At 46.4% G+C, this 23227-nt stretch overlaps 1 protein-coding gene across 1 annotated transcript in view; it reads right to left on the bottom strand.

Annotated features, from left to right (window-relative positions):
- Nucleotides 1-23227, bottom strand: part of CHN2 (chimerin 2) — a 356799-nt gene that overhangs the window by 71014 nt on the left and 262558 nt on the right. The window contains 1 exon segment of the mRNA XM_075586857.1: nt 7273-7350. Within this exon segment, the coding sequence (XP_075442972.1) occupies nt 7273-7350 (78 nt within the window).

Raw genomic sequence — 23227 nt, 5'->3', positions numbered from 1 at the left:
CGGCACAAGCTTGTAGCTGCGGTAGGAGTCTTCCTCTCGTGTTCTCTCTAGAGAGAAGAGATGATCGGCCTCGTCTCGGCCGGATAGCAGCACACTGTGTACACGATTTTCACTGCCCCTGGTGGAATCTCGATCAACCCCTTGGTGTGGTTGAATAGGTCCCCATATCCTTCCTGGGCAGAGACCTTGCAGCAATCTTCCTTCAGAATTGGATGGATCCGTAGAGACGACAGGGGTTGTTCGCCGGTCTCCTGTAGGTAGACTCAGATCAACGCTCGCACAACATCGGCGTTGGACCCCAATTTGATGGGAGAGCTTGGATGTTTGGTGGGCTCAGGGCATATCAAAGCCTCCACATCCATGATGTGAGACTTGCCAGTGTTCAGCTGTGGTATCTCTATACGTGCCTGTGGTATCTCTATACGTGCCTTTATCACGCCATCGATGGGGTAAGCCTCATTACTGAGTCCCCACAACTTCATCTTGTCTGCCGACTGTAAGGGCAGATGTTTAAGATGTAGGTCACAGAAGGGGCGGTAAACAATAATCACTTGGGACCCGGTGTCCTGCAAAGCCAATGCATAGATGCCTTCTATCAGAATCCTTATGATCGCGGCCGGTCCCACTTGACTGCAGGCTTCCGGTTGGGGTGCTTCATCGTTGATAGGTATTGGGGTGCCCTCCGATGGTATGAGAGGTGGAGTGTCTGTCGGTGGCACTGTGAAGGCCATGACCCTAGGGTTGTGCTTCTTGGGCTTCGGACATTTCTTAGAGAAGTGTCCGCCTTGACCGCAGTTGTAGCAGCAGTTAGTGCGATCCTGGCCAGCACTGGATGGGAGAGCTAATCTTCTAGGCGGCAGTGAGATCTGTCGGTGCTGCGTCTGGGGAGTAGGATCATCAGATTTCTCTTTGGCACTGGACTGCTCTCCTGGAGTCTTCGGAAACAGACGCCCCTTTAGTCTCTACTTTGCGGGGCTCCTTAGACTTCTTAGGATGGTGGACGTGTAGTTGCACCTCCTGCTTCCTTATATGGTCCATCAACTCCATGAAGCTAGGGGGCGTTGCTGCCCAAGGAGCTCCTCGCATCACGAGAGCTACTGGGTGTGAGGGTAGGGATCCCTTCATGAGCTGTTTAAATCTGTACTCATTTACCACCATGGCGGGGATAATTTTCTTGGAGAGCAATCCCCATAAGGACATTTGCAAGTGGTGTGTTAATGTGGACAGTTCTTCCTCCTCTTTCTGGCGAAGAACACGGAATTTGGCTAGGATTTCCTCCTCGTCCTCCTCGGCAGTACAGGCCTGAGTGAAGAGTTCAACTAGCTTTTGGGCAGTGGCTTCTCCCTCAGTCTCACAATGCATTTGTACCAGTTGAGCGGCTGGGGGCCGTAGACGTTCAACTATTCGCTGTCGTTTTACAGCCTCGGAGCAGGACCATTAGCTGAGCACATGAAGGGTGTGTTCCTTCCAGGTGCCAAACTCTTCCTCACCGATGGGGGTGGGGGTTATTCCCGAGATTGCTTTGAGTTTGCGATAGGGTGGCACCGGGGCCAACTGACTTATTTTCTCCATCAGTTGTTGCAGAGCTTTCATGAATAGCTGAGCTCCACCTGCACTGTGAGCACTGTGGTGGCTTTGTTCAGACCTTTGACTGCCCGCTTGGGTCCGGCTATGGCTCCCTGTGGAAAGGGCAGGCATACGCGCCCGACACTCCTCCACACTTGGGGCAGCACTAAGGGCCTCTGTTCTGGTGCTCAGTTTAGGGTAGATAAGTGGTCTTCCACAGGGTGGGGCTTCAGGAAGCTGCAGAAACTGTGGGGGATTGTCTACTGGAATATTACAACGACAATCAACCAGGAGCTTACTCCACTGGATATCTGTGTCCCATTTAGCATCCACAATACGGGCTTTTGTGAACCCCGGTATCCGTCTCAGTGCAGTTTGCAATCTGGGCAAGGGCAGGGATACTGGGACCTGACTGATGGCGACTACATGGCGGGGAGTTGTGTGGCGTCGTAGAGACCACTCGTGGATGCTATCGCGGGACGCTAGAGACATGGTACCTAATTTGGTTTGACTGCTTTTAAACTTAGATTGGGCAACCCAGGTCTGAGATCTCAGCAGCGCCTCCAATTGTAGTGCTGTTTCCCCCCCTCCCTATGGGAAATGTGGCGGCTACTGAGTGTATGTGGTGTGTTATCTACAGCTCACAGGAGGCCTGCTGGGAGCCTGGGGTGTACCTACATCGTCCGGTGACAGCGCCTTCACCTGTGAGGGATCCTGACAGCGCCGGATAACCCCTTCACTGGACCCAATGCAATAAGTACACACATTGTATATAATAACAGGTTTACTGACATGCAAATGGTAACACACTTGCACGGCCTTACCCACACACCGTATCCCACTGTACAACCACTTAGTCCGCACCCCGGTGAGAGTGTCCCCAATGTACTGAGGTGCCCTTGGCACCTACCCAACCTGGTGTCCATAGTAGCCAACCAACACGGAAGTGTGTGACAGCACTGCCCACAATAAGTGTTATAGTTGGTGCACTTGTAGATGGTGTGATACCTGCCGGGTGCTCCAACACCCGGTACCACCAGCTGATGATAGAACCATCTGATCCAGCACCGTCACCATCAGCAATGGCGTCCGCCTCCACGTGGGGTGGTATCCATCTGGAGAGTCACACCTTGATAGTCTCTATATGCGGTCGTGGTCTGGTCCGAGACCACAGGCCACAACTGCTGCGCGGCATCCTGCTGGGTCCCTGACACCAAGGATGCTAATTAGGCAGTGTCCCTATCTAAGAGGCTGGTCCCTGTAGCAGCCACAATCTTACAGGAGAGATGGGGCCTAGCTGGGGCATGTCGGGGGTCTCTGGCCTAGTGCAGGGGCCACCGACACCCTGCACATACACACTCACCCTTCCGTGTCCCAGCTCCGACTGGCTCGTGGTGCAGACGCTCCAAATGTATCAATGTTGTTGCAGGAGAAATGCTGCAGCCCTATTGGCTGTATTTTCCCATCTGACTAGCAGCCCCTGGGGCTGCTGGGATATGCAGTCCCCACGGAGCCCTACCAGATAATGGCCACCGTTCCTGTAGCCCTACTGCGCTTGCTTTTGTGATGGCCGCCACTTGTCGGGGGATTCTGCGCATGCACGACATACCACTGCGCATGCGCGATCTGGGCAAGATGGCGGCGCCCTGAGCACTTGCTCCCCGCGGAGCTCCACCCACTCCGGTGGCACCTGGCCTCTCCCCAGCCTCCACCGCCGGTCGAAGCCGCAGCGGGATGTAAGGGGACGAAGGGGGACCTGGCCACATATATATTGTATATAGAAATATTTGGCAAACCCTTTGGGGACCCTTTACAAACTCATGAACCCCCTGTTGGGAATCACTGTAATTGAAAATCAGATGCCTGCCAGTGTCCAAGATATATTTACTGTGTTACTGCATAGAAATTAAAGAGAAGGATGACTGACAACACAGCAATTTAGAGAAGCATGATTTTAGGCAAGAAGAATGTTAACACGAATAATGGTAGCCATGATTTCCCAAGACACGGTTATAATTGTCTGTATAATAATTAAATATCTTATTTCGATTTTTCTTACCTGCACCAAAAATGTAAGTATTAAACAGAAACAAAACAACAGTAATCAAATTACTGATATCAAAAGTTTTCAAATACCCTTTAATAATGATATATATATATATATATATATATATATATATATCTCAACATATTTATTTTATAGTGCTCAAAATGAATGCATCACAGGCCCAAAGAGCCAATGAAACCGAAAATAAAATAAAATGGAGGGTCATGATCTTCACTGCTAGTTCTTTCAGTTTTAGTATCTCTATCTAGACAGCATGCTGCCAAATCAAAAAATGAAAAAATGCACTTTAGAACATTTCTGCCTTATGTTTTCTATTTCCCTCTGTAATTCTGAATGACATGAAGCAGATGTGGTATCTAACGCTGAGAGCAAACTGCTGAGTAGGTGAGAAATTGTGTAAAACCAACAGAATCTTTAAGTCACTGTGTTTTTTATGGACTACAGAAACTGTAAGGTTTCCCAGAGCACAAAAACCTTCACAGTAGCCCTATAATGCGAAACTATGAAGTCCTGAGACTTTCTTGCTTCACAAGCCAGTTACTGATCAATTAACATGAGCTTTTTCCTTACCACTATAGAGCTCTAATAAGTAGCTAGAGTATGCAGCTAGCTATTCATGCATTGTAATGACATGTTTATAGCTCAATTATACAGAATATTACCAAGCTCATAACCCAGACCCGCAGTATTATAAATGTATATATTTAATTGTGTTAATCGGAGTGCTACAGGGAAAGGGACCTCAAATATACAGCAGTAAACAAAGAAGTCCCAATTCACATCCAATATGGCAAATTATATAGTTAATTACTATAGATTTTTTTCTATGTTTTGTCTTCTCATAAGTAGGGGTCCTTTAGTTCAATCCCTCGGCCAAAATATTTGAAGTCTGCAATTGTATACAGTGTCTTTTGTATTTCTTCCACTGCATAGAAAAAAACAGAAACAACACAATAATATAGCCAATAGTAGTAGTCTGTTGAGAGATTTCTTCCCTCAGGAGAATGGAGGTGATGATATTTGCTGTAGCAATAAGCATGGGAAATTATATATATATATATATATATTTATATATTTATTAGGGCACTTCTGGGTTTTAACCAGTTTTACCTGCACTATACAGTAGCACACTATAGTACTCCTAAAGTTTAACCCCTTATGCACTGTATACATGTCACGCATCCCATGCTATGGGCTATATTGTGTTGTTTCTACAGTACCTTTCTCTATGCAGTGGAAGAAATACAAAAGACACTGCATACAATTGGTGGTGTGGGACCTGCTGATAGTGTCTGCCTTGGCGTGGTTGCAGACTTGAAATGTTTTGTCTGAGGGATTGAACTAAATGACCCCTACTTATGCGAAGACAAAACATAGGAAAAACATATAATAATGAACGAAATAATTTGCCATATTGGATGTGCATTGGGAATTCTCTCTCTATTGATCTTTATAGCTCAGCAAGGAAGAGCATTTTCAGTGCTCCCGGACTTCTGGTATTTGTGCTCATGTGCATGACCACAAACGGATGGTACTTTACTTGTGTTTCCATTGGCCTGTCCACTCCGTTGGAGCGTCCTGTCTGATCAGCCCCTGGACAACAAGCATGTCCCTCGTGCCGTACATGGTAAGTCAAGATGGTCTCTAGCATGCCCGGGCATGTGACAAACAAGATACGTCATAAAGGCACTGAAAAGGTTAAAGCAGCAATTTCTTTTTTCTAATCTTATCTGAACTGGTGGTGTCCTCAGAGCTGATCACTGGTCCCTCGACATTAGGGAAACTCCCAGTTTCTGAGATACAGTATTTGTAGGTTTTTTGCCAAAAAATAAGACAAATATGGAGCTGTACTACAAACACAGCCACCAGGGTCACCTATAGAGCTGTAACATCATCTCCCCAATGACTGTATGGCCTTTCTATTGGTCACCGAAGCAAGCCCTGACCCTGGAAGCCCTATTGTTTCTCCAATTTTCCCGGTGGACCCCTAGTCTACACCCAGACTCCCTACTCTGGATCCGAGGGGTCTCTCCGGACGTCAAGGGACCACCAGGTTCAGGCAAGATTAGAAAATAATAATGGGAACAATTACACAATGTTACCGCTGAGTCCCACTTGGTCAAAAAAACAATCAGTGTTTGTGAATGTTTAGAATACCAATCCTTTCAAATGTCCAGAGTCCTGCAGCCTGGATGACCCTTGGATTATCCATAAATCCTTCTTGATGCTCGGAAAAGAAATAGTCCTTCTTGGCGCTGGTCCTGCAAAATCGTGCCCAAATTATAATCGATGAATATGTGAAAAAATGAATAAACAAATCATGATTTCATACATTGATGTGTTTATTTTTATTTTTTTCACATATTCATCAATTATAATTTGTGCACGACTTTTCAGGACCAGCGCCAAGGAGGAATATTTCTTTTTAGAAAATAATTATACATTGTAGGCAGGATTGCTTATTTAACCTTATCGTTAGTTAACAAGCATACAGTGGCCATTGATGAATAACTTGCCACACTGAGACTTTCTCTCCTCACGCAAAGATCAAGAAATACATTTTACACCGTGGGTGAAATGGCTTAAAATAAACTCGTGGTATTGAGCCGGCGCCAAAATTCTCAATTAATGTAACATTTGGGAACAGCATTTCTGGTCTTTTAAAGGAGATTTATACAATAGTTTTGCTTAGAAAGTAGAGGAGTGTAAAGGCTTCACAAAATAAATCAATTAATTTTAATAGACTCCAGAATTGTACATTAAAAAGCACTGCCACTACAGTATGTACCCCCCACTGCCATCAAACCTGGGCCACTGATTTTCCAGAGAGATAGGTACAGTACACTGCCAATATGAAAATAGTTTAGTGCAATGGACAAATATGAGAAAAAAAAACCAACATGTCTCAATTCTGTTCAGTGACAGTGAGCCAGGAATGCATTAGGGTAACCTGGTATACAACGATATCTAAAGTCCCTCTATTACAACATTACATAACCTCCAGCACTATTCCCCTCACAACAGAGCTGTACTGTGGAACTTACAGAAGCATATTCACAAGAGTACTCGTAATGAGACCACATCAGTGGGTTAACCACCTACAGTACCACAATGTGAATAATCCCTGCAACATACAGTAACACTGTCCGTCATTCATTGGAATGGCTGATGATGTAGCGTATGTACCACATCTTCGTAAAAAGGGATGGTGGCCTCTTATCCCCTTTCCCATCGGGGGGGCCTGCCACACAATACATTGTAAGTCTCTCTGGAATGGAAGGGGTTAGCATTCTTCTTAGTGTGATTGTCTCCTTGCCTCTCACTGCCTCTGATTTTTTCCTGCAAGATGCATTAGGAAACACGAAAGCTGGCCACTCTGGTTACACAAAAGATTGCAGACCATGCATTTCATCACGCCAGTGTTTGTTTAAATAACTGAAAAGAAGCACAAATTACATGTTTGCATACATGGAACTGGAAAAGTTGATATATTTTAAAAACCTGTTTGGTGCCAGGGGGAGCAGCAATGTATTGCAAAGGGGCGCTGCCATGCTGTGCCCCGGGCAGCAAAGTGGGTACCCATTCGTAAAACAAAGTGGCACGACGCAAAGAAAGAAGAAGCCAAACGGAGTCCTTACCTTGAAGTTATGTGCTTTGTCGTAGTTGAAATGGTTGTCATTTTGCGATAGCGCCACTCTTCTGACCAGTGAAGTGATCTGTGAATAGGCAAAGAGTTTCAGAGGCTGCCATAACACTGCACTCCTGCCTCCCACCTTAACCCCCAGTGCCAGCGCCAGGAGCTCCTGCTGCCTCCTGCCCTTTTTAGACTTGTGGACAGCGGTGTACGTTTTCTCATCTTCCAGCCACAGCTCCTCAGAGAGCATCGTGCCCGAATCCCAGATCTTTTCAGTTTCCTCCTCTGAGCCTGGTAGGCTTACAGTCACTAGGTTGGTCCAGCTGCTTCTGATGCTAGAGAGCAGATTGGAAGCAGCTGCAGCCCATTCTGCCGAGACCTCCGACATGTGACTTGAATGGGCTGTCTTGTGGGATGGAATGAGCTTCTGCATTTCAATAACTAGTGGCCCTGCTTTGTTTTACTTCTTAAGACAGGCGTGTGCCTGCAACAAGCAGCCCTTCAACATGAAATAGACAAATTCCACTCCTCAGCCACAAGTAAACAATGGATAGAGGGGAGGCAGATTTACATGCTTGTGCTTCATCTAATTTCAATAGGAAGCCATCACTCCTGCTCTATAAGCACTGATGCGAGAAGCCTGATGCTGTGTCCAGCAAAAGGCTGGACCGTGCCCAAAAGAAAAGACTTATGAGCCATTCCGGTCTGAACGCCACTAGATTAAACTATGCTAAAGTCTGATGATTTAATCTTGCAATGATAAAAAATCTCTCCCCTTTTCATATCCTGTGCGAGCGCAAATCCCGCAGGAGTTGAAGGATTAGCTGAGGCCTCTCTTGCACGTCATTTTTAATCTATCGCTGCAAGCATTTATCTTAATAGCTTTCTGGGCTTCCTTATAAGTGGTTCAACAAATCTTCTTAACCCATTCAGTGCTGGACCATGAAGGGTATTGCCATACAGGGCCATATTTACTAAGCGGCGCTATTCCATAAGACACCTGCCAGTGCTAGAAGACACCTTATGGCCAATGAAAGTGTCTTCTTGTGCTATACAATGCCTTATCAAATAACCCCACTTAGTAAATATGGCCCTTAAGGGTAAATTCTATAAACTCCGAGGCGGCCCTTTAGAACAGTTTTTTGGCTAAAAAGTACTAATTGACTTCAATGTGGATTCTCGTCCAAAAATGGTTGTAGCAGTCGCTTCGGCGGTCATAGAATAAGCCCCTTAATCTTTTTTTAAGAAGAGCACAATGTTAGGTGCCAATAAACTGTATAACTCAACACAGTGATATAGTGACTCCAAGCCTGCAGATATATCTCTGAACACTGACTTCTTCACACCATGAAAAAACAACATCAATTATATTCTGTACATGTAAAAGCAGAGCCCTACTTAGCAATGTATAAAGAATTTGCAATAAATATTGGAGCACTCCGGTAACGCCTTCTCAAATATTTGTAATCATCGTTTTGTAATTAATTTCATCTCACAATAATGCAGAGTACTTCAGCATTAGGCGATCCTTTTTTTTATTTGGACTAACAATGGATATTATAAGACAAGCTTTTGAGCGTTCTCCTCACTTCCTCAGGGCAGCAATACTGATTTACTAAGACTCCATGAGTCGAACACAGATGTAAAAACCAAGACTTCTATCTAATTAATGTATCTCACAATAACATGTATAACTGAATGTATGCTACTCGCTGCTTCAGTTCAGGTCTAGTTTGGGGTTGTCAAACCTAACAAACGAAGTTTGCAAAGTTGCAGTGATCAGTGTATTTACTATTTGTAAGAGTTGGCAGATTAATGCTTCTTGTCGTCATTATTTCTGTAGTTCTTTGTTAACTTCATAGTGTCCAATGCAATAAGGATGAACAACAAGGAGGGACTCCTCTTCCTTAATGTTACTTTTATGTCTGAAGCACTTATTCCCATGACCTGTTATTTATATTATCTGTTACTTATTTGATTACCACGTGTATTACTACTGTGAAGCGCTATGTACATTAATGGCGCTATATAAATAAAGACACAATACAATACAACAAAAGTGAAATCAATCAGAGCAAGTACTGTAAGTGGCCAGTCCTACCTATGGTTCACAATCAAAATATTTTTCGCAAATCCCTTTCCCTTGCCTTTTTCATACTGGTTACTTACTGTATTTCCTGATGGACTCATCAAGAACTTGTCTAATGTTAACAACGCACACAACTTTAATATTTTACAATCGACTATATCAACCACAGCAAGCAAGGGCCGCCAACAGGGGGGGGGGGGGAGAGCCAGGTCATGTGTCCTGGGCCCGGTGGTTGCGGTTGCTCAGGTTACTGCTCCTCTAGTTGCCGCCTGGTCCGGCTCTCCCCAGCTGCGGGCCTCCCTCACTGGCTTCTGATCTTCTGACGCTGTGTGCGCTGGGCCTCCCTCACTGACTGTCACGTGCCGAGCTTCTGACGCCGGCACGTGCCGGGCCTCTCTGACGTCAGTGTGTGCGCCGGAAGCAAGCTGGGCTCCGCTTCCGATGCGCACCGGCATGAGAGGGAGACACGACGTGGGACAGTCAGTGAGGGAGGCCCGCACAGCTGGGGTAGAGCCGGGCAAGGTGGAAACGAGTGGACCGGCGGCCTGAGACCATCCCCAAGGTGTCTATATTTTGTAGTTATTTGGGGGGTGTTTTTTTAAAATATGTATTTGAGGGGTGAGGGGGTTATATGTATTTGGGTGGTGGTGGGTTAATATGTATTTGGGGGGTGGGGAGGTTGGTATATATTTGGGGGGTGGGTTTTTTTTGTATATACAGTATTTGGGATGTGTTTGTAGGTTTTTTACAGTACTTTCAAATGCTCTGAAATCACGCTTACCCACATCTGTAGAACCGCAAGGCAATACAAGTGGAAACTACCTAATACACCTTGCAATGTACTGACTTAGCCTAAATCCTGACTAGCAGTAAGGGTGCTATCCGGAACCTCATAGGACAGACCTTATCTCTCCCACTATACCTAAGAAGGGAGTTTCCACCTACTCATTACTAGGGCTGCCGTGTAAGCAGACACAGATACTGTTTCAATACTAGTAACAATATTTTGATACTGACCAGTATATTTGCTATAACTGAGTCTACAGTATATCAAAAGAGATTTGTAACTAGATACACTGTACACTCTGGAGTTTGTACATAGGCTAAGCATTGGTGCTTTACATCAAGCCCTCCAGACAACAAGTGTACTAGTTAACTAGTACATACTGATTGCATTTACAGGCAGTCCTCGGTTATCCGACACAATGCGTTACTCAAAATGGCGTTGTAAAGCGAAACACGTTTTCCCATAGGAACACTGTTTAAATGAAAGGTTCCGTTCCTGAGGGCATTTTTAACACTAAAATACACCAAATATTTTATGCAGGCAATAAGATATGCAGCACACACAAATTATATAGTGTATATACTGTATTATATATATATATATAATATAACATAATAAATAATATATTATATAGTATAATATAATATTATATAGTATAATATTATATATATATACGCCCTTACGACGCTTTGCAACGTTGATGTGAATGTGTATATGTATACACACATACACAACGTTGCAAAGCGTCGTAAGAGCGTTGGATAAGCCATTTTGGCGTTGTAAAAATGAATATAGGTATGCATTGCATAGCGTTGGATAAGGCATTCGTTGTAAAGCGAAGCGTTGTAAAACGAGGACTGCCTGTACTGCTCCTAATCTGGCACACAGAAGAGGGAATGAATACCCTGTTATAATTCACTCTATTTAAGAGCACATCTGTTTGTTGTGTATCCTGCTGTATTTATTTTAACCATGCCAAATAACATTTAAGTTTTATCATCTGAAAATATTTCATTATTTCGGTAATAGTGCACCACTAAGGGATTTCTTTTCTCCAAGTACATATGTGTACATTTCTGTTATTACATACAGTATGGCAAAAAATGCATCACTTTTGCCTTTGTTCATAGACCCCAGTGTGTTGCAGATCGCTGTGCAACCGAAGTTGTGAAGAGACGTGCATTAATGGAGCAATTCGATCACACCTTATACATTAATGCAAATCTGCTAAATAAACATTGGTAAAGCTGAAATTCTGTCATTGTGGAGTCTGATGCACCACAGAGTCATGAATAACTGACCCCCTGCTGTCGCTACTGAGAAATGTCTAACTGACCTGTCTGGCCACAATTCCACTGATGCCTATGACTAATTATTCATTAGACAGCACCCAGCACCTGTGTCTGAGAGAGTTAATTAAGTCTGTGCTTTTTAGCTGAAATAAGTGGTTCTGGGAGAGATTCAGCAGAAAGTTGCCCAACATGATGACTCTAGCATTCCTCTCCTCCCTCGGGAGAGAATTGTACTGCACGCCACTTCCCATGATGTGTTTGTGCATCTAACCACATCAAACAGCCCACTCCAGAAAATGTAGGCCAAACACATGAGATGAAATGCAACCATTGTTGTTGTCTTTTTGTTGTTGAAGGCATTAAAAATGTATATCCCAATTAAAAATCCCCTTAATATTTTGGATACCAACACCATGGCAACGTCCATTGCAGCATACTGATATTTTTTAAATGCTCAACCCCTTAACCCATTGGATGTCAAAAAGACTGCAATCCAGAGAAACACTGAATTTCACCGCAACTCATCTAATCTGCCCGTTTTCTATCTTTGGGGAAAATGTCAGACTTTATTTGATCCCTGGCTTTCTTTCACATATAGACTAGATGTATGTTAATTCCAAGCACAGCACACTTCTCGCAATGAATGCCCTTATGGAAGTAAAGGGTTTACAGGATATTCATGCGAAGTAAACCCACGACGAGAATGAGCATGCTGCAACATAAAGCAGTACAGAGTATAACTAGGATCCCAAATTATTATTTTAGTGAATACAGCCAGAATTATTATTGGGGTTCACCAATAGTTATTACTGCTGCCATCCCAGTGTCCATTAGGGATGCCCTCTTAACACTTACAGGAGGACTACTGCTGACCACGACTGTGAGTTCATAGTCACCACATGTTTATGATTAGTGGGATTAACCCACAACCCAAATAACATGGCATACCCAGGTTGGCACAGAAAATACAATATGGGCTAGTTTTTTTTTTTTTTTTCAACTTCAAATGTTTCTTTATTGGGGTCACAGGTTCTGACATTGTATCACATCCCATTGTGTTACATCCCCCCAATAATGTTTTTATAATGATTTTATAATAATGTTTATGGGCTATTTTTAAATTGACATTTTTCTATTCTGTATTATGTACGGGATAAAGGTTTGCTAATTGCTCATTCATGCAACTTAGGTAAAGTATCTTCTGTTCATATGAATAATCGTGTTTACTGTAGTTCAAATAATGTAATCAGAAAAGGGTATTTTCTTGAGCTTAATACATATTCCATAGCCCAGCATACTGCCGCATTAAAATGTTTTCACTGATTAAGGTTACCTACAGTTTCTAATTTTAAAAAAAACATACAGTATTTAAAAAAAAATATCATGATGCATAAATGTACATTTGGAGGTTGTTTCTCGCGGATTGGTGATCCTGGAAGTGGGGCGGCATTTACAGACTTACACACCATCTGGAAAGGAGGACAGTGAAAATCATTCTATCACTTACTTGTCATTACCCCTCCCTCTCCAGCATGGGCTAAGTACAGTCATTCTTTTGACCACACTATGTTTTGTGCATGCTGCTGCGCTACATTTTTTAGGGTATAGATCAATCAGTGGTTTTCAGGATATTTATATGCCATTTTTTAATTCATTGTGTATCTGTTTGAACACACTGTATGCACAAACATTCCGGTCAATGTGACCAAGCCTCCGATTTAGGATCATACTTACACCCGTATACACCCCCAACTCACACTTAGCACACCCTAGCACACTCGGGTTTCTTTGTTCTTCTATTCCCTGCTTCCATTGTTTACCTCTACATCTTTTCATTCTTATCACTGCACTGTATCGGCATATTAGTCAGAATTACAGGAGACTATTGACAATTAGAATAGACAACTCTCTTAATACAGTGCCTCTTAATCCTTCAATCTAAAGAAATAAAGCGTGGCTTCTATGGACAGATTTCCATCCTCAGTACACACACAGGAGATGAGTGTAACGTGCACTGCTGCTTTCAGTGCTAAGTGACTTAAGTCAATCTCATTTTCTGAATCTAGGTCAACCATTCTGCTACAGAAAACCTATCCCCCGCCCCAGCTGATCAGCTCTAATTTGGCGTACTGTTTTTACAACCATTAAAAGAAACGTTCATTACCCTAGGAATCAACAGAAACTAAAGACAAATGACACTCCAGGGAAATATATTTCACAACTGGATATTTTATTGTATGTCCATGTCTTCATGGTTCAATGTTTCAATTGTAGTCTTCTAAGTGCATCTTACTCTGTAGGGATTATAGGGTTGTTTTTTTTCTCCACATTAGCCCGTTGTGAACATGCAAGTACTTTGCATCCGAGAATGCTTTGGGGACTAAAGAGAGCAGTCCCAGTTAGCTATCCAGACAGCACATATTCTAAACAATTCAACACTAACTAAACTTACTTACTACAAATTCAAGTCAAACTTCAAGCAGCAGAACAGGCTGCATTGCTTTTTACATTTTTCTTTTAGTTACCGGTTTGGAGCAAGGGGTCTTCGGAGCTGAACTGTATTAATTTCAGCTCTGGGGACCCCTTGCTTCCGGAGATACTTACCTCGGTAGTGGCACTGGTATCTATGCAGGTAGGAAACTGTGTGCCTAACATAATAGTGGCTTTAAATGTTTTGCGTGAGGTGGGCCAATAGGAAACCGTGACATCATCGGTTGCGGCTACCTATTGGCCAGCGTGACCGGTACATTTAAACTTCATAGGGATACTGGGACCCCCTACTGAAGTAAGTATCTCTGGAAGCAGGTGGTCCCAGCAGTTGAAATTAACCCAGTTCAGCTATGGAGACCCTGTATTGCAATCCTGTAATTAAAAACAAAACGCAGCGCAATGCAGCCTGCTCTGCTGCTTTAAAGCGAAGATTTTATATTACATCTGCAGCACGTATTCCCTCACCTGCTGCCTCTATAAGTCTCCCATCATACCTCTTAGATTGTAAGCTCTTCGGGGCAGGGATTTCCTTTCATATTGTCTGACTTTGCTGCACTTATTGTATTATTATAATTCCCTGTACTGTATTCTTTGTGAAGCGTTGAGTACACCTTTGGCCCTACATAAATAAAGACATACAATACAATGTGTAGATTCTTTGTAGAAGTAAGGCATGGTTGTCATCAGAGAGCAGCCATTAGATATTCATTAAACCCTTATTGCATTTCTAAACCAGGAAAAGCTATTTGGTTCTGACTATGCCGTGCGGTGTGCTCATTTTGTATACAAATGAGGCACACCTGCAAAATTACATATTCATGGGCTATCCATTATGCTATCAGTTTGCACATCACCTGGAAAAACACAGCTAGAAATAATGCCTCCCTCAGGTAGGTGAAAAGGGGCCTTTGCTGGAGAGGAGAATGAGGAGAGAGGCCTGAGATATCTGGGATATATGCTAATGCAAATCCTTTGAATGTGTTTTACATATTGACATTTGCATATTTCCCAGTATCTAAGGTGCGTTCACTCTTCCCCTCTCTTCTCTCTCTATAAAAAGCTTGGGTTTGCCTGCCAGAGGGAGGCGGGATTTCTGGCAGTGATTTACAGTCCTACCTGTAACCTCCCTTCCCTTCTCTATATTGTCCTTCTCATTTATCCTTCTGTACATCTCCAGTCCACACCGCCCAGTTACTAAACTCTGATGCTGTCCCTTCTGTGCTTGGAAAGATCTCAGCTCCACTGAAACCTATAAAGCACTATATAAATGAATGGACCTGTAATCTTCCCTGACAGTGGGAACACGGTGTGACAGCATATTTAGCAGTGGCCTTGAACCTTTGAAAAATGCAGTAGTGAAAAACGTTCCTATGTCAATGCGTGCAAGTGTAGTCTTTCACTATGTTAGCGGGTAAATGTATCATTTTTAAATGGCATCATTATTTTTAGGGTTTTTTTTTGTCATTTATTCTGTAGCAAAATAGTATTATTTGCATTGGATGCCAAAATGTGCATTCTGTGAACCAATTTAGGCAATACTGTCCAAATGCAGTCATTTTCATATGCTAAAATAATAGGATTTATTTCACACGACTTTTTTCGTTGTTATTTACACACCACAAATATTTACGTATGTTAACAAGGTAGCTCTGGTAGGTATTTGATCTGTAAACCACAGGTGTTTTTACGTGTTTTCTGACCTTTAAAATATATTTAAACACATACTATCATTCACATCACATCATTCATTAACAATGATCCAGCAGATTCTATTTCCAAGAACTATTGCAGCAGATTGTAACAGACTCTTAAAAATGGCTATACTGTATGCTGTAAATGCTCTAAGTACTTGTTAATAAATCAGCTCCTACTGTATATTTGCAGCATTTATTTCATGAGTTATGTTGGAGTCTCCATCAAGCCTCTTACAAAGTGAGCGTATACTTTGTATGTCAGGGAGAAAAGGCTGTAACAGTACATGCTAATGGAGCTGCTTGTATGAACTATTGCGGAAGAAGAGGGCAAACATATGATCAGCTGTATACAGAAAGTCCAAACAGTGGCAGATCTTTATACACCTTGAGGCATTGCCAGCAGAAATTACTTTGAAGGGCAACTATCGGTTCCTTCCCAAACATTTAGTTTATTCGTGCTCAGGTCAGGGAGATATTAGTTGCATAAGGTACAAGAAGAAGATGAGAAAACCCTTTTGTTTTTCTTTTTATAAATATGGGACTCAAGACGGAATATAATAAATAATCTGTGTAGGGCGTGATCTTGTGATAAGATAACATAATAACTGATGAGAGATAAGAATTTGCCAACCGTATGAGCAGTGTTCGACAATCCTATACATTTGGCGAGTGGATTTAACATCTGGGCGAGCTCCTATTGGCCCAAGCAGCACATGTGTTTGTTTTTTTAAATTTTCCCTGCTCACGCTGAAATTTTCCCTGCTCGCGCTGAAAAAAAACAAAAAACTCCCCCTACCTGACATCTGATTGGTGCGCGTTCCCAGGCTTTGTGGGCGCGCGGCCAGGCTCTATATGAGCCCGCCCCCAATGAGCGGCCATTCTTTCTGGCCGGAGATCTGTTGGAGAGTAAGTACTCTCCAATCCTCCATCCTGCGACCCCTCTGCTCCTTCCCTGCAAGCCAAGGTGTTCCCCCTTACTCCCCGCTTCCCCCCGATACCCGCGCAGGGCGGGACATGGTAGTGGGGGTGTTCCCCCCTTGGTCTCCGCTTCCCCACGGTCCCGTGGCTGCCCGCACAGGGCGGGATATGGTCGCGGGGGGTGGGGGGGGGGCCGACCGGGGCAGTGGTGGTGGTGCTCGGTCGCGCGGCCTTTCCTCTCTTCCCCCTGTCCCGTGTGTGTGAGTGCATGGGAGAATGTGTGTGTGTGCATGGGAGAATGTGTGTGCATGGGAGAGTGTGTGTGTGTGTGTGTGCATGGGAGAATGTGTGTGTGTGCGTGTGCGTGTGCGTGTGCGTGTGCGTGTGTGTGTGTGTGTGTGTGTGTGTGTAATACCAGAAGTGTCACTCCACCACCCCACACCCAATCACCCCACCCAATCACCCCGTCACCCCACCCAATCACCCCACCACCCCACCCAATCACCCCGCCTTTCGCCCTCTGCCTCTCGCCCTCTGCCTCTCGCCCTCTCTCTGCCTCTCGCCCCTCCCATTCTACACCCAGTCAGTCACCCAGTCAGTCAAGTCACTCACCCAGTCAGTCACCCATCCAGTCAGTCACCCATCCAGTCAGTCACCCATCCAGTCAGTCACCCATCCAGTCAGTCACCCACCCAGTCAGTCAGTCACCCACCCAGTCAGTCACCCACCCAGTCAGTCACCCACCCAGTCAGTCACCCACCCAGTCAGTCAGTCACCCACCCAGTCAGTCACCCACCCAGTCAGTCAGTCACCCACCCAGTCAGTCAGTGACTCACCCAGTCAGTCAGTCACCCAGTCACCCACCCAGTCAGCCAGTCACCCACCCAGTCAGTCACCCACCGAGTCAGTCAGTCACCCACCCAGTCAGTCACCCACCCACCCAGTCAATCAGTCACCCACCCAGTCAGTCAATCAGTCACCCACCCAGTCAGTCACCCAGTCAGTCACCCACCCAGTCAGTCAGTCACCCACCCAACCAGTCAATCACCCACCTACACAATCAGTCACCCACCCAGTCAGTCAGTGACCCACCCAGTCAGTCACACACCCAGTCAGTCAGTCACCCACCCAGTCAGTCAGTCACCCACCCAGTCAGTCACCCAGTCAGTCAGTTAGTCACCCTCCCAGTCAGTCACCCACCCAGTCAGTCACTCAGTCACCCACCCAGTCAGTCAGTCTGTCACCCAGTCACCCACCCAGTCAGTCAGTCACCCACCCAACCAGTCAATCACCCACCCACACAGTCAGTCACCCACCCAGTCAGTCAGTGACCCACCCAGTCAGTCACACACCCAGTCAGTCAGTCACCCAGTCAGTCAGTCACCCACCCAGTCAGTCAGTCACCCAGTCAGTCACTCAGTCACCCAGTCAGTCAGTTAGTCACCCTCCCAGTCAGTCACCCACCCAGTCAGTCACTCAGTCAATCACCCAGTCAGTCACTCAGTCACCCACCCAGTCACTCAGTCTGTCACCCAGTCACCCACCCAGTCAGTCAGTCAGTCAGTCACCCACCCAGTCAAGTCACCCACCCAGTCAAGTCACCCACCCAGTCAGTCAGTCACCCAGTAAGTCACCCACCCAGTCAGTCAGTCACCCAGTCACCCAGTAAGTCACCCACCCAGTCAGTCAGTCAGTCAAGTCACCCAGTCAAGTCACCCACCCAGTCAAGTCACCCACCCAGTCAGTCAGTCACTCACCCACTCAGTCAGTCAGTCAGTCAAACAAGTAGTCAGCGGTCTACACATAATAATGTATTGAGGTTTTGAAATAATTTCTAACTTGCTTTGTTCCAGATCTGACTAGAAAGCTTCTAACAGGATACCTCGGAATCCCCCCTAACTCAGAAGACAGGTAGGGAACGTCTGCACTCGTGTGTATTTGCTGACAGTTATGCTTTCATTTTGTCTTGGGATTGTTAACAATCACTTATATTCGCAAAATGTGTTACATTTGCAATGGGGCGGGGCTAGGGGGCTAGTAGATTTTTTGGGTCGGCGAGTAGATTTTTGGGCGATTTGTCGAACACTGCGTATGAGCATGTTCTACCTAATAGTGACATAGGCGCAAACAGTGAGGGGAACAGGGGAGACGTGGCCCCCCCCCTTTTTTAGGGAACCTCCAAAGTCCCCCATCAAATTGTTGATGTCAGAGTACCTTTTTCTTCTCACAGTCTCCCTGCTGGCGGTGGCTGACAGTTATCAGCGCTGTTAGTGAGCATGGGAGAGCTGTCAGCTGAGCTCCCAAAGCAGATAGCAAAGGGAGGAGTGAAGAGGGAGCAATGGAAGCAGCCCGAGGGTTTCCCCTTGTGAGAATCTTGACCTCAGAGCCTTTAATGTAGCTCCCCCCCCCCCACCCCTTGAAACATCCCCACCCATTTAAACAACTCGCACACAAGAAAAAGTCTCAAGGTTAAATGGCCACAGCTTTTAATAAAATACCGATAAAAGAACAGTAAGTGCCAAAAACCCTGCTAGAGTGCCATCAAGGCCAACCATCAAGGCCAATGGCGTTCAAACCATGACCTGCAAAACTCACAAGCCAGGCACCGCATAGCCCCAGCTGGCATATACTGAGAGTGATGGAGTTCCACAGATAAGATGCAGTGAGGATAAAGGGTTTAAGGCGAGAGAGTGAAAAGGAGACAGTTATGGGTAGAGCGAAGGAGTCGAGCAGGGGCATAACATGAGATCAAAGCTGATATGTAGGAAGGAGAAAATGAGTGGAGAGCCTTAAAGGTAAGGAGGAGAACTTTGTAGGTAATCTGAACCCACCCCACCCAATCACCCCGCCTTTCGCCCTCTGCCTCTCGCCCTCTGCCTCTCGCCCTCTCTCTGCCTCTCGCCCCTCCCATTCTACACCCAGTCAGTCACCCAGTCAGTCAAGTCACTCACCCAGTCAGTCACCCATCCAGTCAGTCACCCATCCAGTCAGTCACCCATCCAGTCAGTCACCCATCCAGTCAGTCACCCACCCAGTCAGTCAGTCACCCACCCAGTCAGTCACCCACCCAGTCAGTCACCCACCCAGTCAGTCACCCACCCAGTCAGTCACCCACCCAGTCAGTCAGTCACCCACCCAGTCAGTCACCCACCCAGTCAGTCAGTCACCCACCCAGTCAGTCAGTGACTCACCCAGTCAGTCAGTCACCCAGTCACCCACCCAGTCAGCCAGTCACCCACCCAGTCAGTCACCCACCGAGTCAGTCAGTCACCCACCCAGTCAGTCACCCACCCACCCAGTCAATCAGTCACCCACCCAGTCAGTCAATCAGTCACCCACCCAGTCAGTCACCCAGTCAGTCACCCACCCAGTCAGTCAGTCACCCACCCAACCAGTCAATCACCCACCTACACAATCAGTCACCCACCCAGTCAGTCAGTGACCCACCCAGTCAGTCACACACCCAGTCAGTCAGTCACCCACCCAGTCAGTCAGTCACCCACCCAGTCAGTCACCCAGTCAGTCAGTTAGTCACCCTCCCAGTCAGTCACCCACCCAGTCAGTCACTCAGTCACCCACCCAGTCAGTCAGTCTGTCACCCAGTCACCCACCCAGTCAGTCAGTCACCCACCCAACCAGTCAATCACCCACCCACACAGTCAGTCACCCACCCAGTCAGTCAGTGACCCACCCAGTCAGTCACACACCCAGTCAGTCAGTCACCCAGTCAGTCAGTCACCCACCCAGTCAGTCAGTCACCCAGTCAGTCACTCAGTCACCCAGTCAGTCAGTTAGTCACCCTCCCAGTCAGTCACCCACCCAGTCAGTCACTCAGTCAATCACCCAGTCAGTCACTCAGTCACCCACCCAGTCACTCAGTCTGTCACCCAGTCACCCACCCAGTCAGTCAGTCAGTCAGTCACCCACCCAGTCAAGTCACCCACCCAGTCAAGTCACCCACCCAGTCAAGTCACCCACCCAGTAAGTCACCCACCCAGTCAGTCAGTCACCCAGTCACCCAGTAAGTCACCCACCCAGTCAGTCAGTCAGTCAGTCAAGTCACCCAGTCAAGTCACCCACCCAGTCAAGTCACCCACCCAGTCAGTCAGTCACTCACCCACTCAGTCAGTCAGTCAGTCAAACAAGTAGTCAGCGGTCTACACATAATAATGTATTGAGGTTTTGAAATAATTTCTAACTTGCTTTGTTCCAGATCTGACTAGAAAGCTTCTAACAGGATACCTCGGAATCCCCCCTAACTCAGAAGACAGGTAGGGAACGTCTGCACTCGTGTGTATTTGCTGACAGTTATGCTTTCATTTTGTCTTGGGATTGTTAACAATCACTTATATTCGCAAAATGTGTTACATTTGCAATGGGGCGGGGCTAGGGGGCTAGTAGATTTTTTGGGTCGGCGAGTAGATTTTTGGGCGATTTGTCGAACACTGCGTATGAGCATGTTCTACCTAATAGTGACATAGGCGCAAACAGTGAGGGGAACAGGGGAGACGTGGCCCCCCCCCTTTTTTAGGGAACCTCCAAAGTCCCCCATCAAATTGTTGATGTCAGAGTACCTTTTTCTTCTCACAGTCTCCCTGCTGGCGGTGGCTGACAGTTATCAGCGCTGTTAGTGAGCATGGGAGAGCTGTCAGCTGAGCTCCCAAAGCAGATAGCAAAGGGAGGAGTGAAGAGGGAGCAATGGAAGCAGCCCGAGGGTTTCCCCTTGTGAGAATCTTGACCTCAGAGCCTTTAATGTAGCTCCCCCCCCCCCACCCCTTGAAACATCCCCACCCATTTAAACAACTCGCACACAAGAAAAAGTCTCAAGGTTAAATGGCCACAGCTTTTAATAAAATACCGATAAAAGAACAGTAAGTGCCAAAAACCCTGCTAGAGTGCCATCAAGGCCAACCATCAAGGCCAATGGCGTTCAAACCATGACCTGCAAAACTCACAAGCCAGGCACCGCATAGCCCCAGCTGGCATATACTGAGAGTGATGGAGTTCCACAGATAAGATGCAGTGAGGATAAAGGGTTTAAGGCGAGAGAGTGAAAAGGAGACAGTTATGGGTAGAGCGAAGGAGTCGAGCAGGGGCATAACATGAGATCAAAGCTGATATGTAGGAAGGAGAAAATGAGTGGAGAGCCTTAAAGGTAAGGAGGAGAACTTTGTAGGTAATCTGAAATTTGATGGGAAGCTAGGAGAGGGATTTAAGGAGGAGATGAGGAGATACTGTTTTGGGAAAAAAGTGAAATTATTCTAGCAGACGAATTTTGGAAAAATTCAGGGGAGAGAGCGGAGAGGCAGGGAGGCCTGTTAGCAGTATGTTACAATAATCCATATGGGAGAGGATAAGGGCATGCATTAGCATTTTAGCAGTAGATTGAGAGAGGAAAGGGTGGATGTTGGCAATATTACGGAGGAAGAAGTGACAAATATTGGGCATGCCGTGAATGTGAATGAAAAAGTAAAGGTAAGAGAGTGGGGACTAAGACAGACGTAAGAGATTTGATAAGATGTGAGGTGATGGGATCGAGAGGGCATGTGGTAGAGCAGGCCTGCACAACTTGTAAAGCGAGAAGGGCCGAACTGCTCCAAGAAAACAGATTCGGGCCACACGGGTAAAATCATCATCATCATCATCATCATCATCCTCATATCTGCCCCAGCACTCCATCATCCTCATCTCTCTCCCAGCACCCCTCATCATCCTCACATCTCCCCCAGCACTCATCATCTTCATATATTTCCCCCTGCACCCCTCATCATCACCCTCTGTCTCACACCCCCATCTCTCCCCCTCACCCATACACAATACTCCCCCTCCACATAACACACAATACCCCCCTGCAGACCACACACATCCCACCCCCTACACCTCACCTCACATCACTCTCCCCCTGCATCTCACATCACATCACCCCCCTGCATCTCACATCACATCACCCCCCTGCATCTCACATCACCCCACTACACCTCACCTCCCCCCCTGCACCTCACCTCACATCACCCCACTACACCTGCCCCTGCACCTCACCTCCCCCCCCTGCACCTCACATCACCCCACTACACCTCCCCCCCTGCACCTCACCTCACTCACTCCCCTGCACATCACATCACTCCCCTGCACCTCACCTCACTCTCCCCCTGCACCTCACCTCACATCACTCCACTGACACACTGCCACTCTGCCACTGCCACACTGCCACACTGACACTCTGCCACTGCCACTCTGACACTCTGCCACTGCCACTCTGACACACTGCCATTCTGACACACTGCCACTCTGCCACACTGCCCACTGCCACACTGCCAAAGAGCCAAACAACCACATTGCCACACTGCCACTCTGCCACTGCCACAGCCACACTGACACTCTGCCACTGCTACACTGACACTCTGCCACAGCCACACTGCCACTAGCTCTGAGGAGCAGCTGCAGGGGGGGAGGGGGGTGTCCTACCTTTCACTGTGGAGCATGGCTGGAGGGGGGGAGCCATCTTGGTCCCTGGCAGCAGGCACCACACTTCCTACTCTCACTAACAGGCTCCGCTGTCACTAACGCCGCCCCCACCCTCTGCAGTCAGACCCCGCCCCGACCCTCTGCAGTCAGACCCCACCCTCTGCAGTCAGACCCCGCCCCCACCCTCTGCAGTCAGACCCCGCCCCCACCCTCTGCAGTCAGAC

This window comes from Ascaphus truei, chromosome 2, assembly GCF_040206685.1.
Source record: "Ascaphus truei isolate aAscTru1 chromosome 2, aAscTru1.hap1, whole genome shotgun sequence".
NCBI lineage: Eukaryota > Metazoa > Chordata > Amphibia > Anura > Ascaphidae > Ascaphus > Ascaphus truei.
Note: the sequence above shows the minus strand (reverse complement) of the source record. Positions and strands in the feature narration are given on the sequence as shown.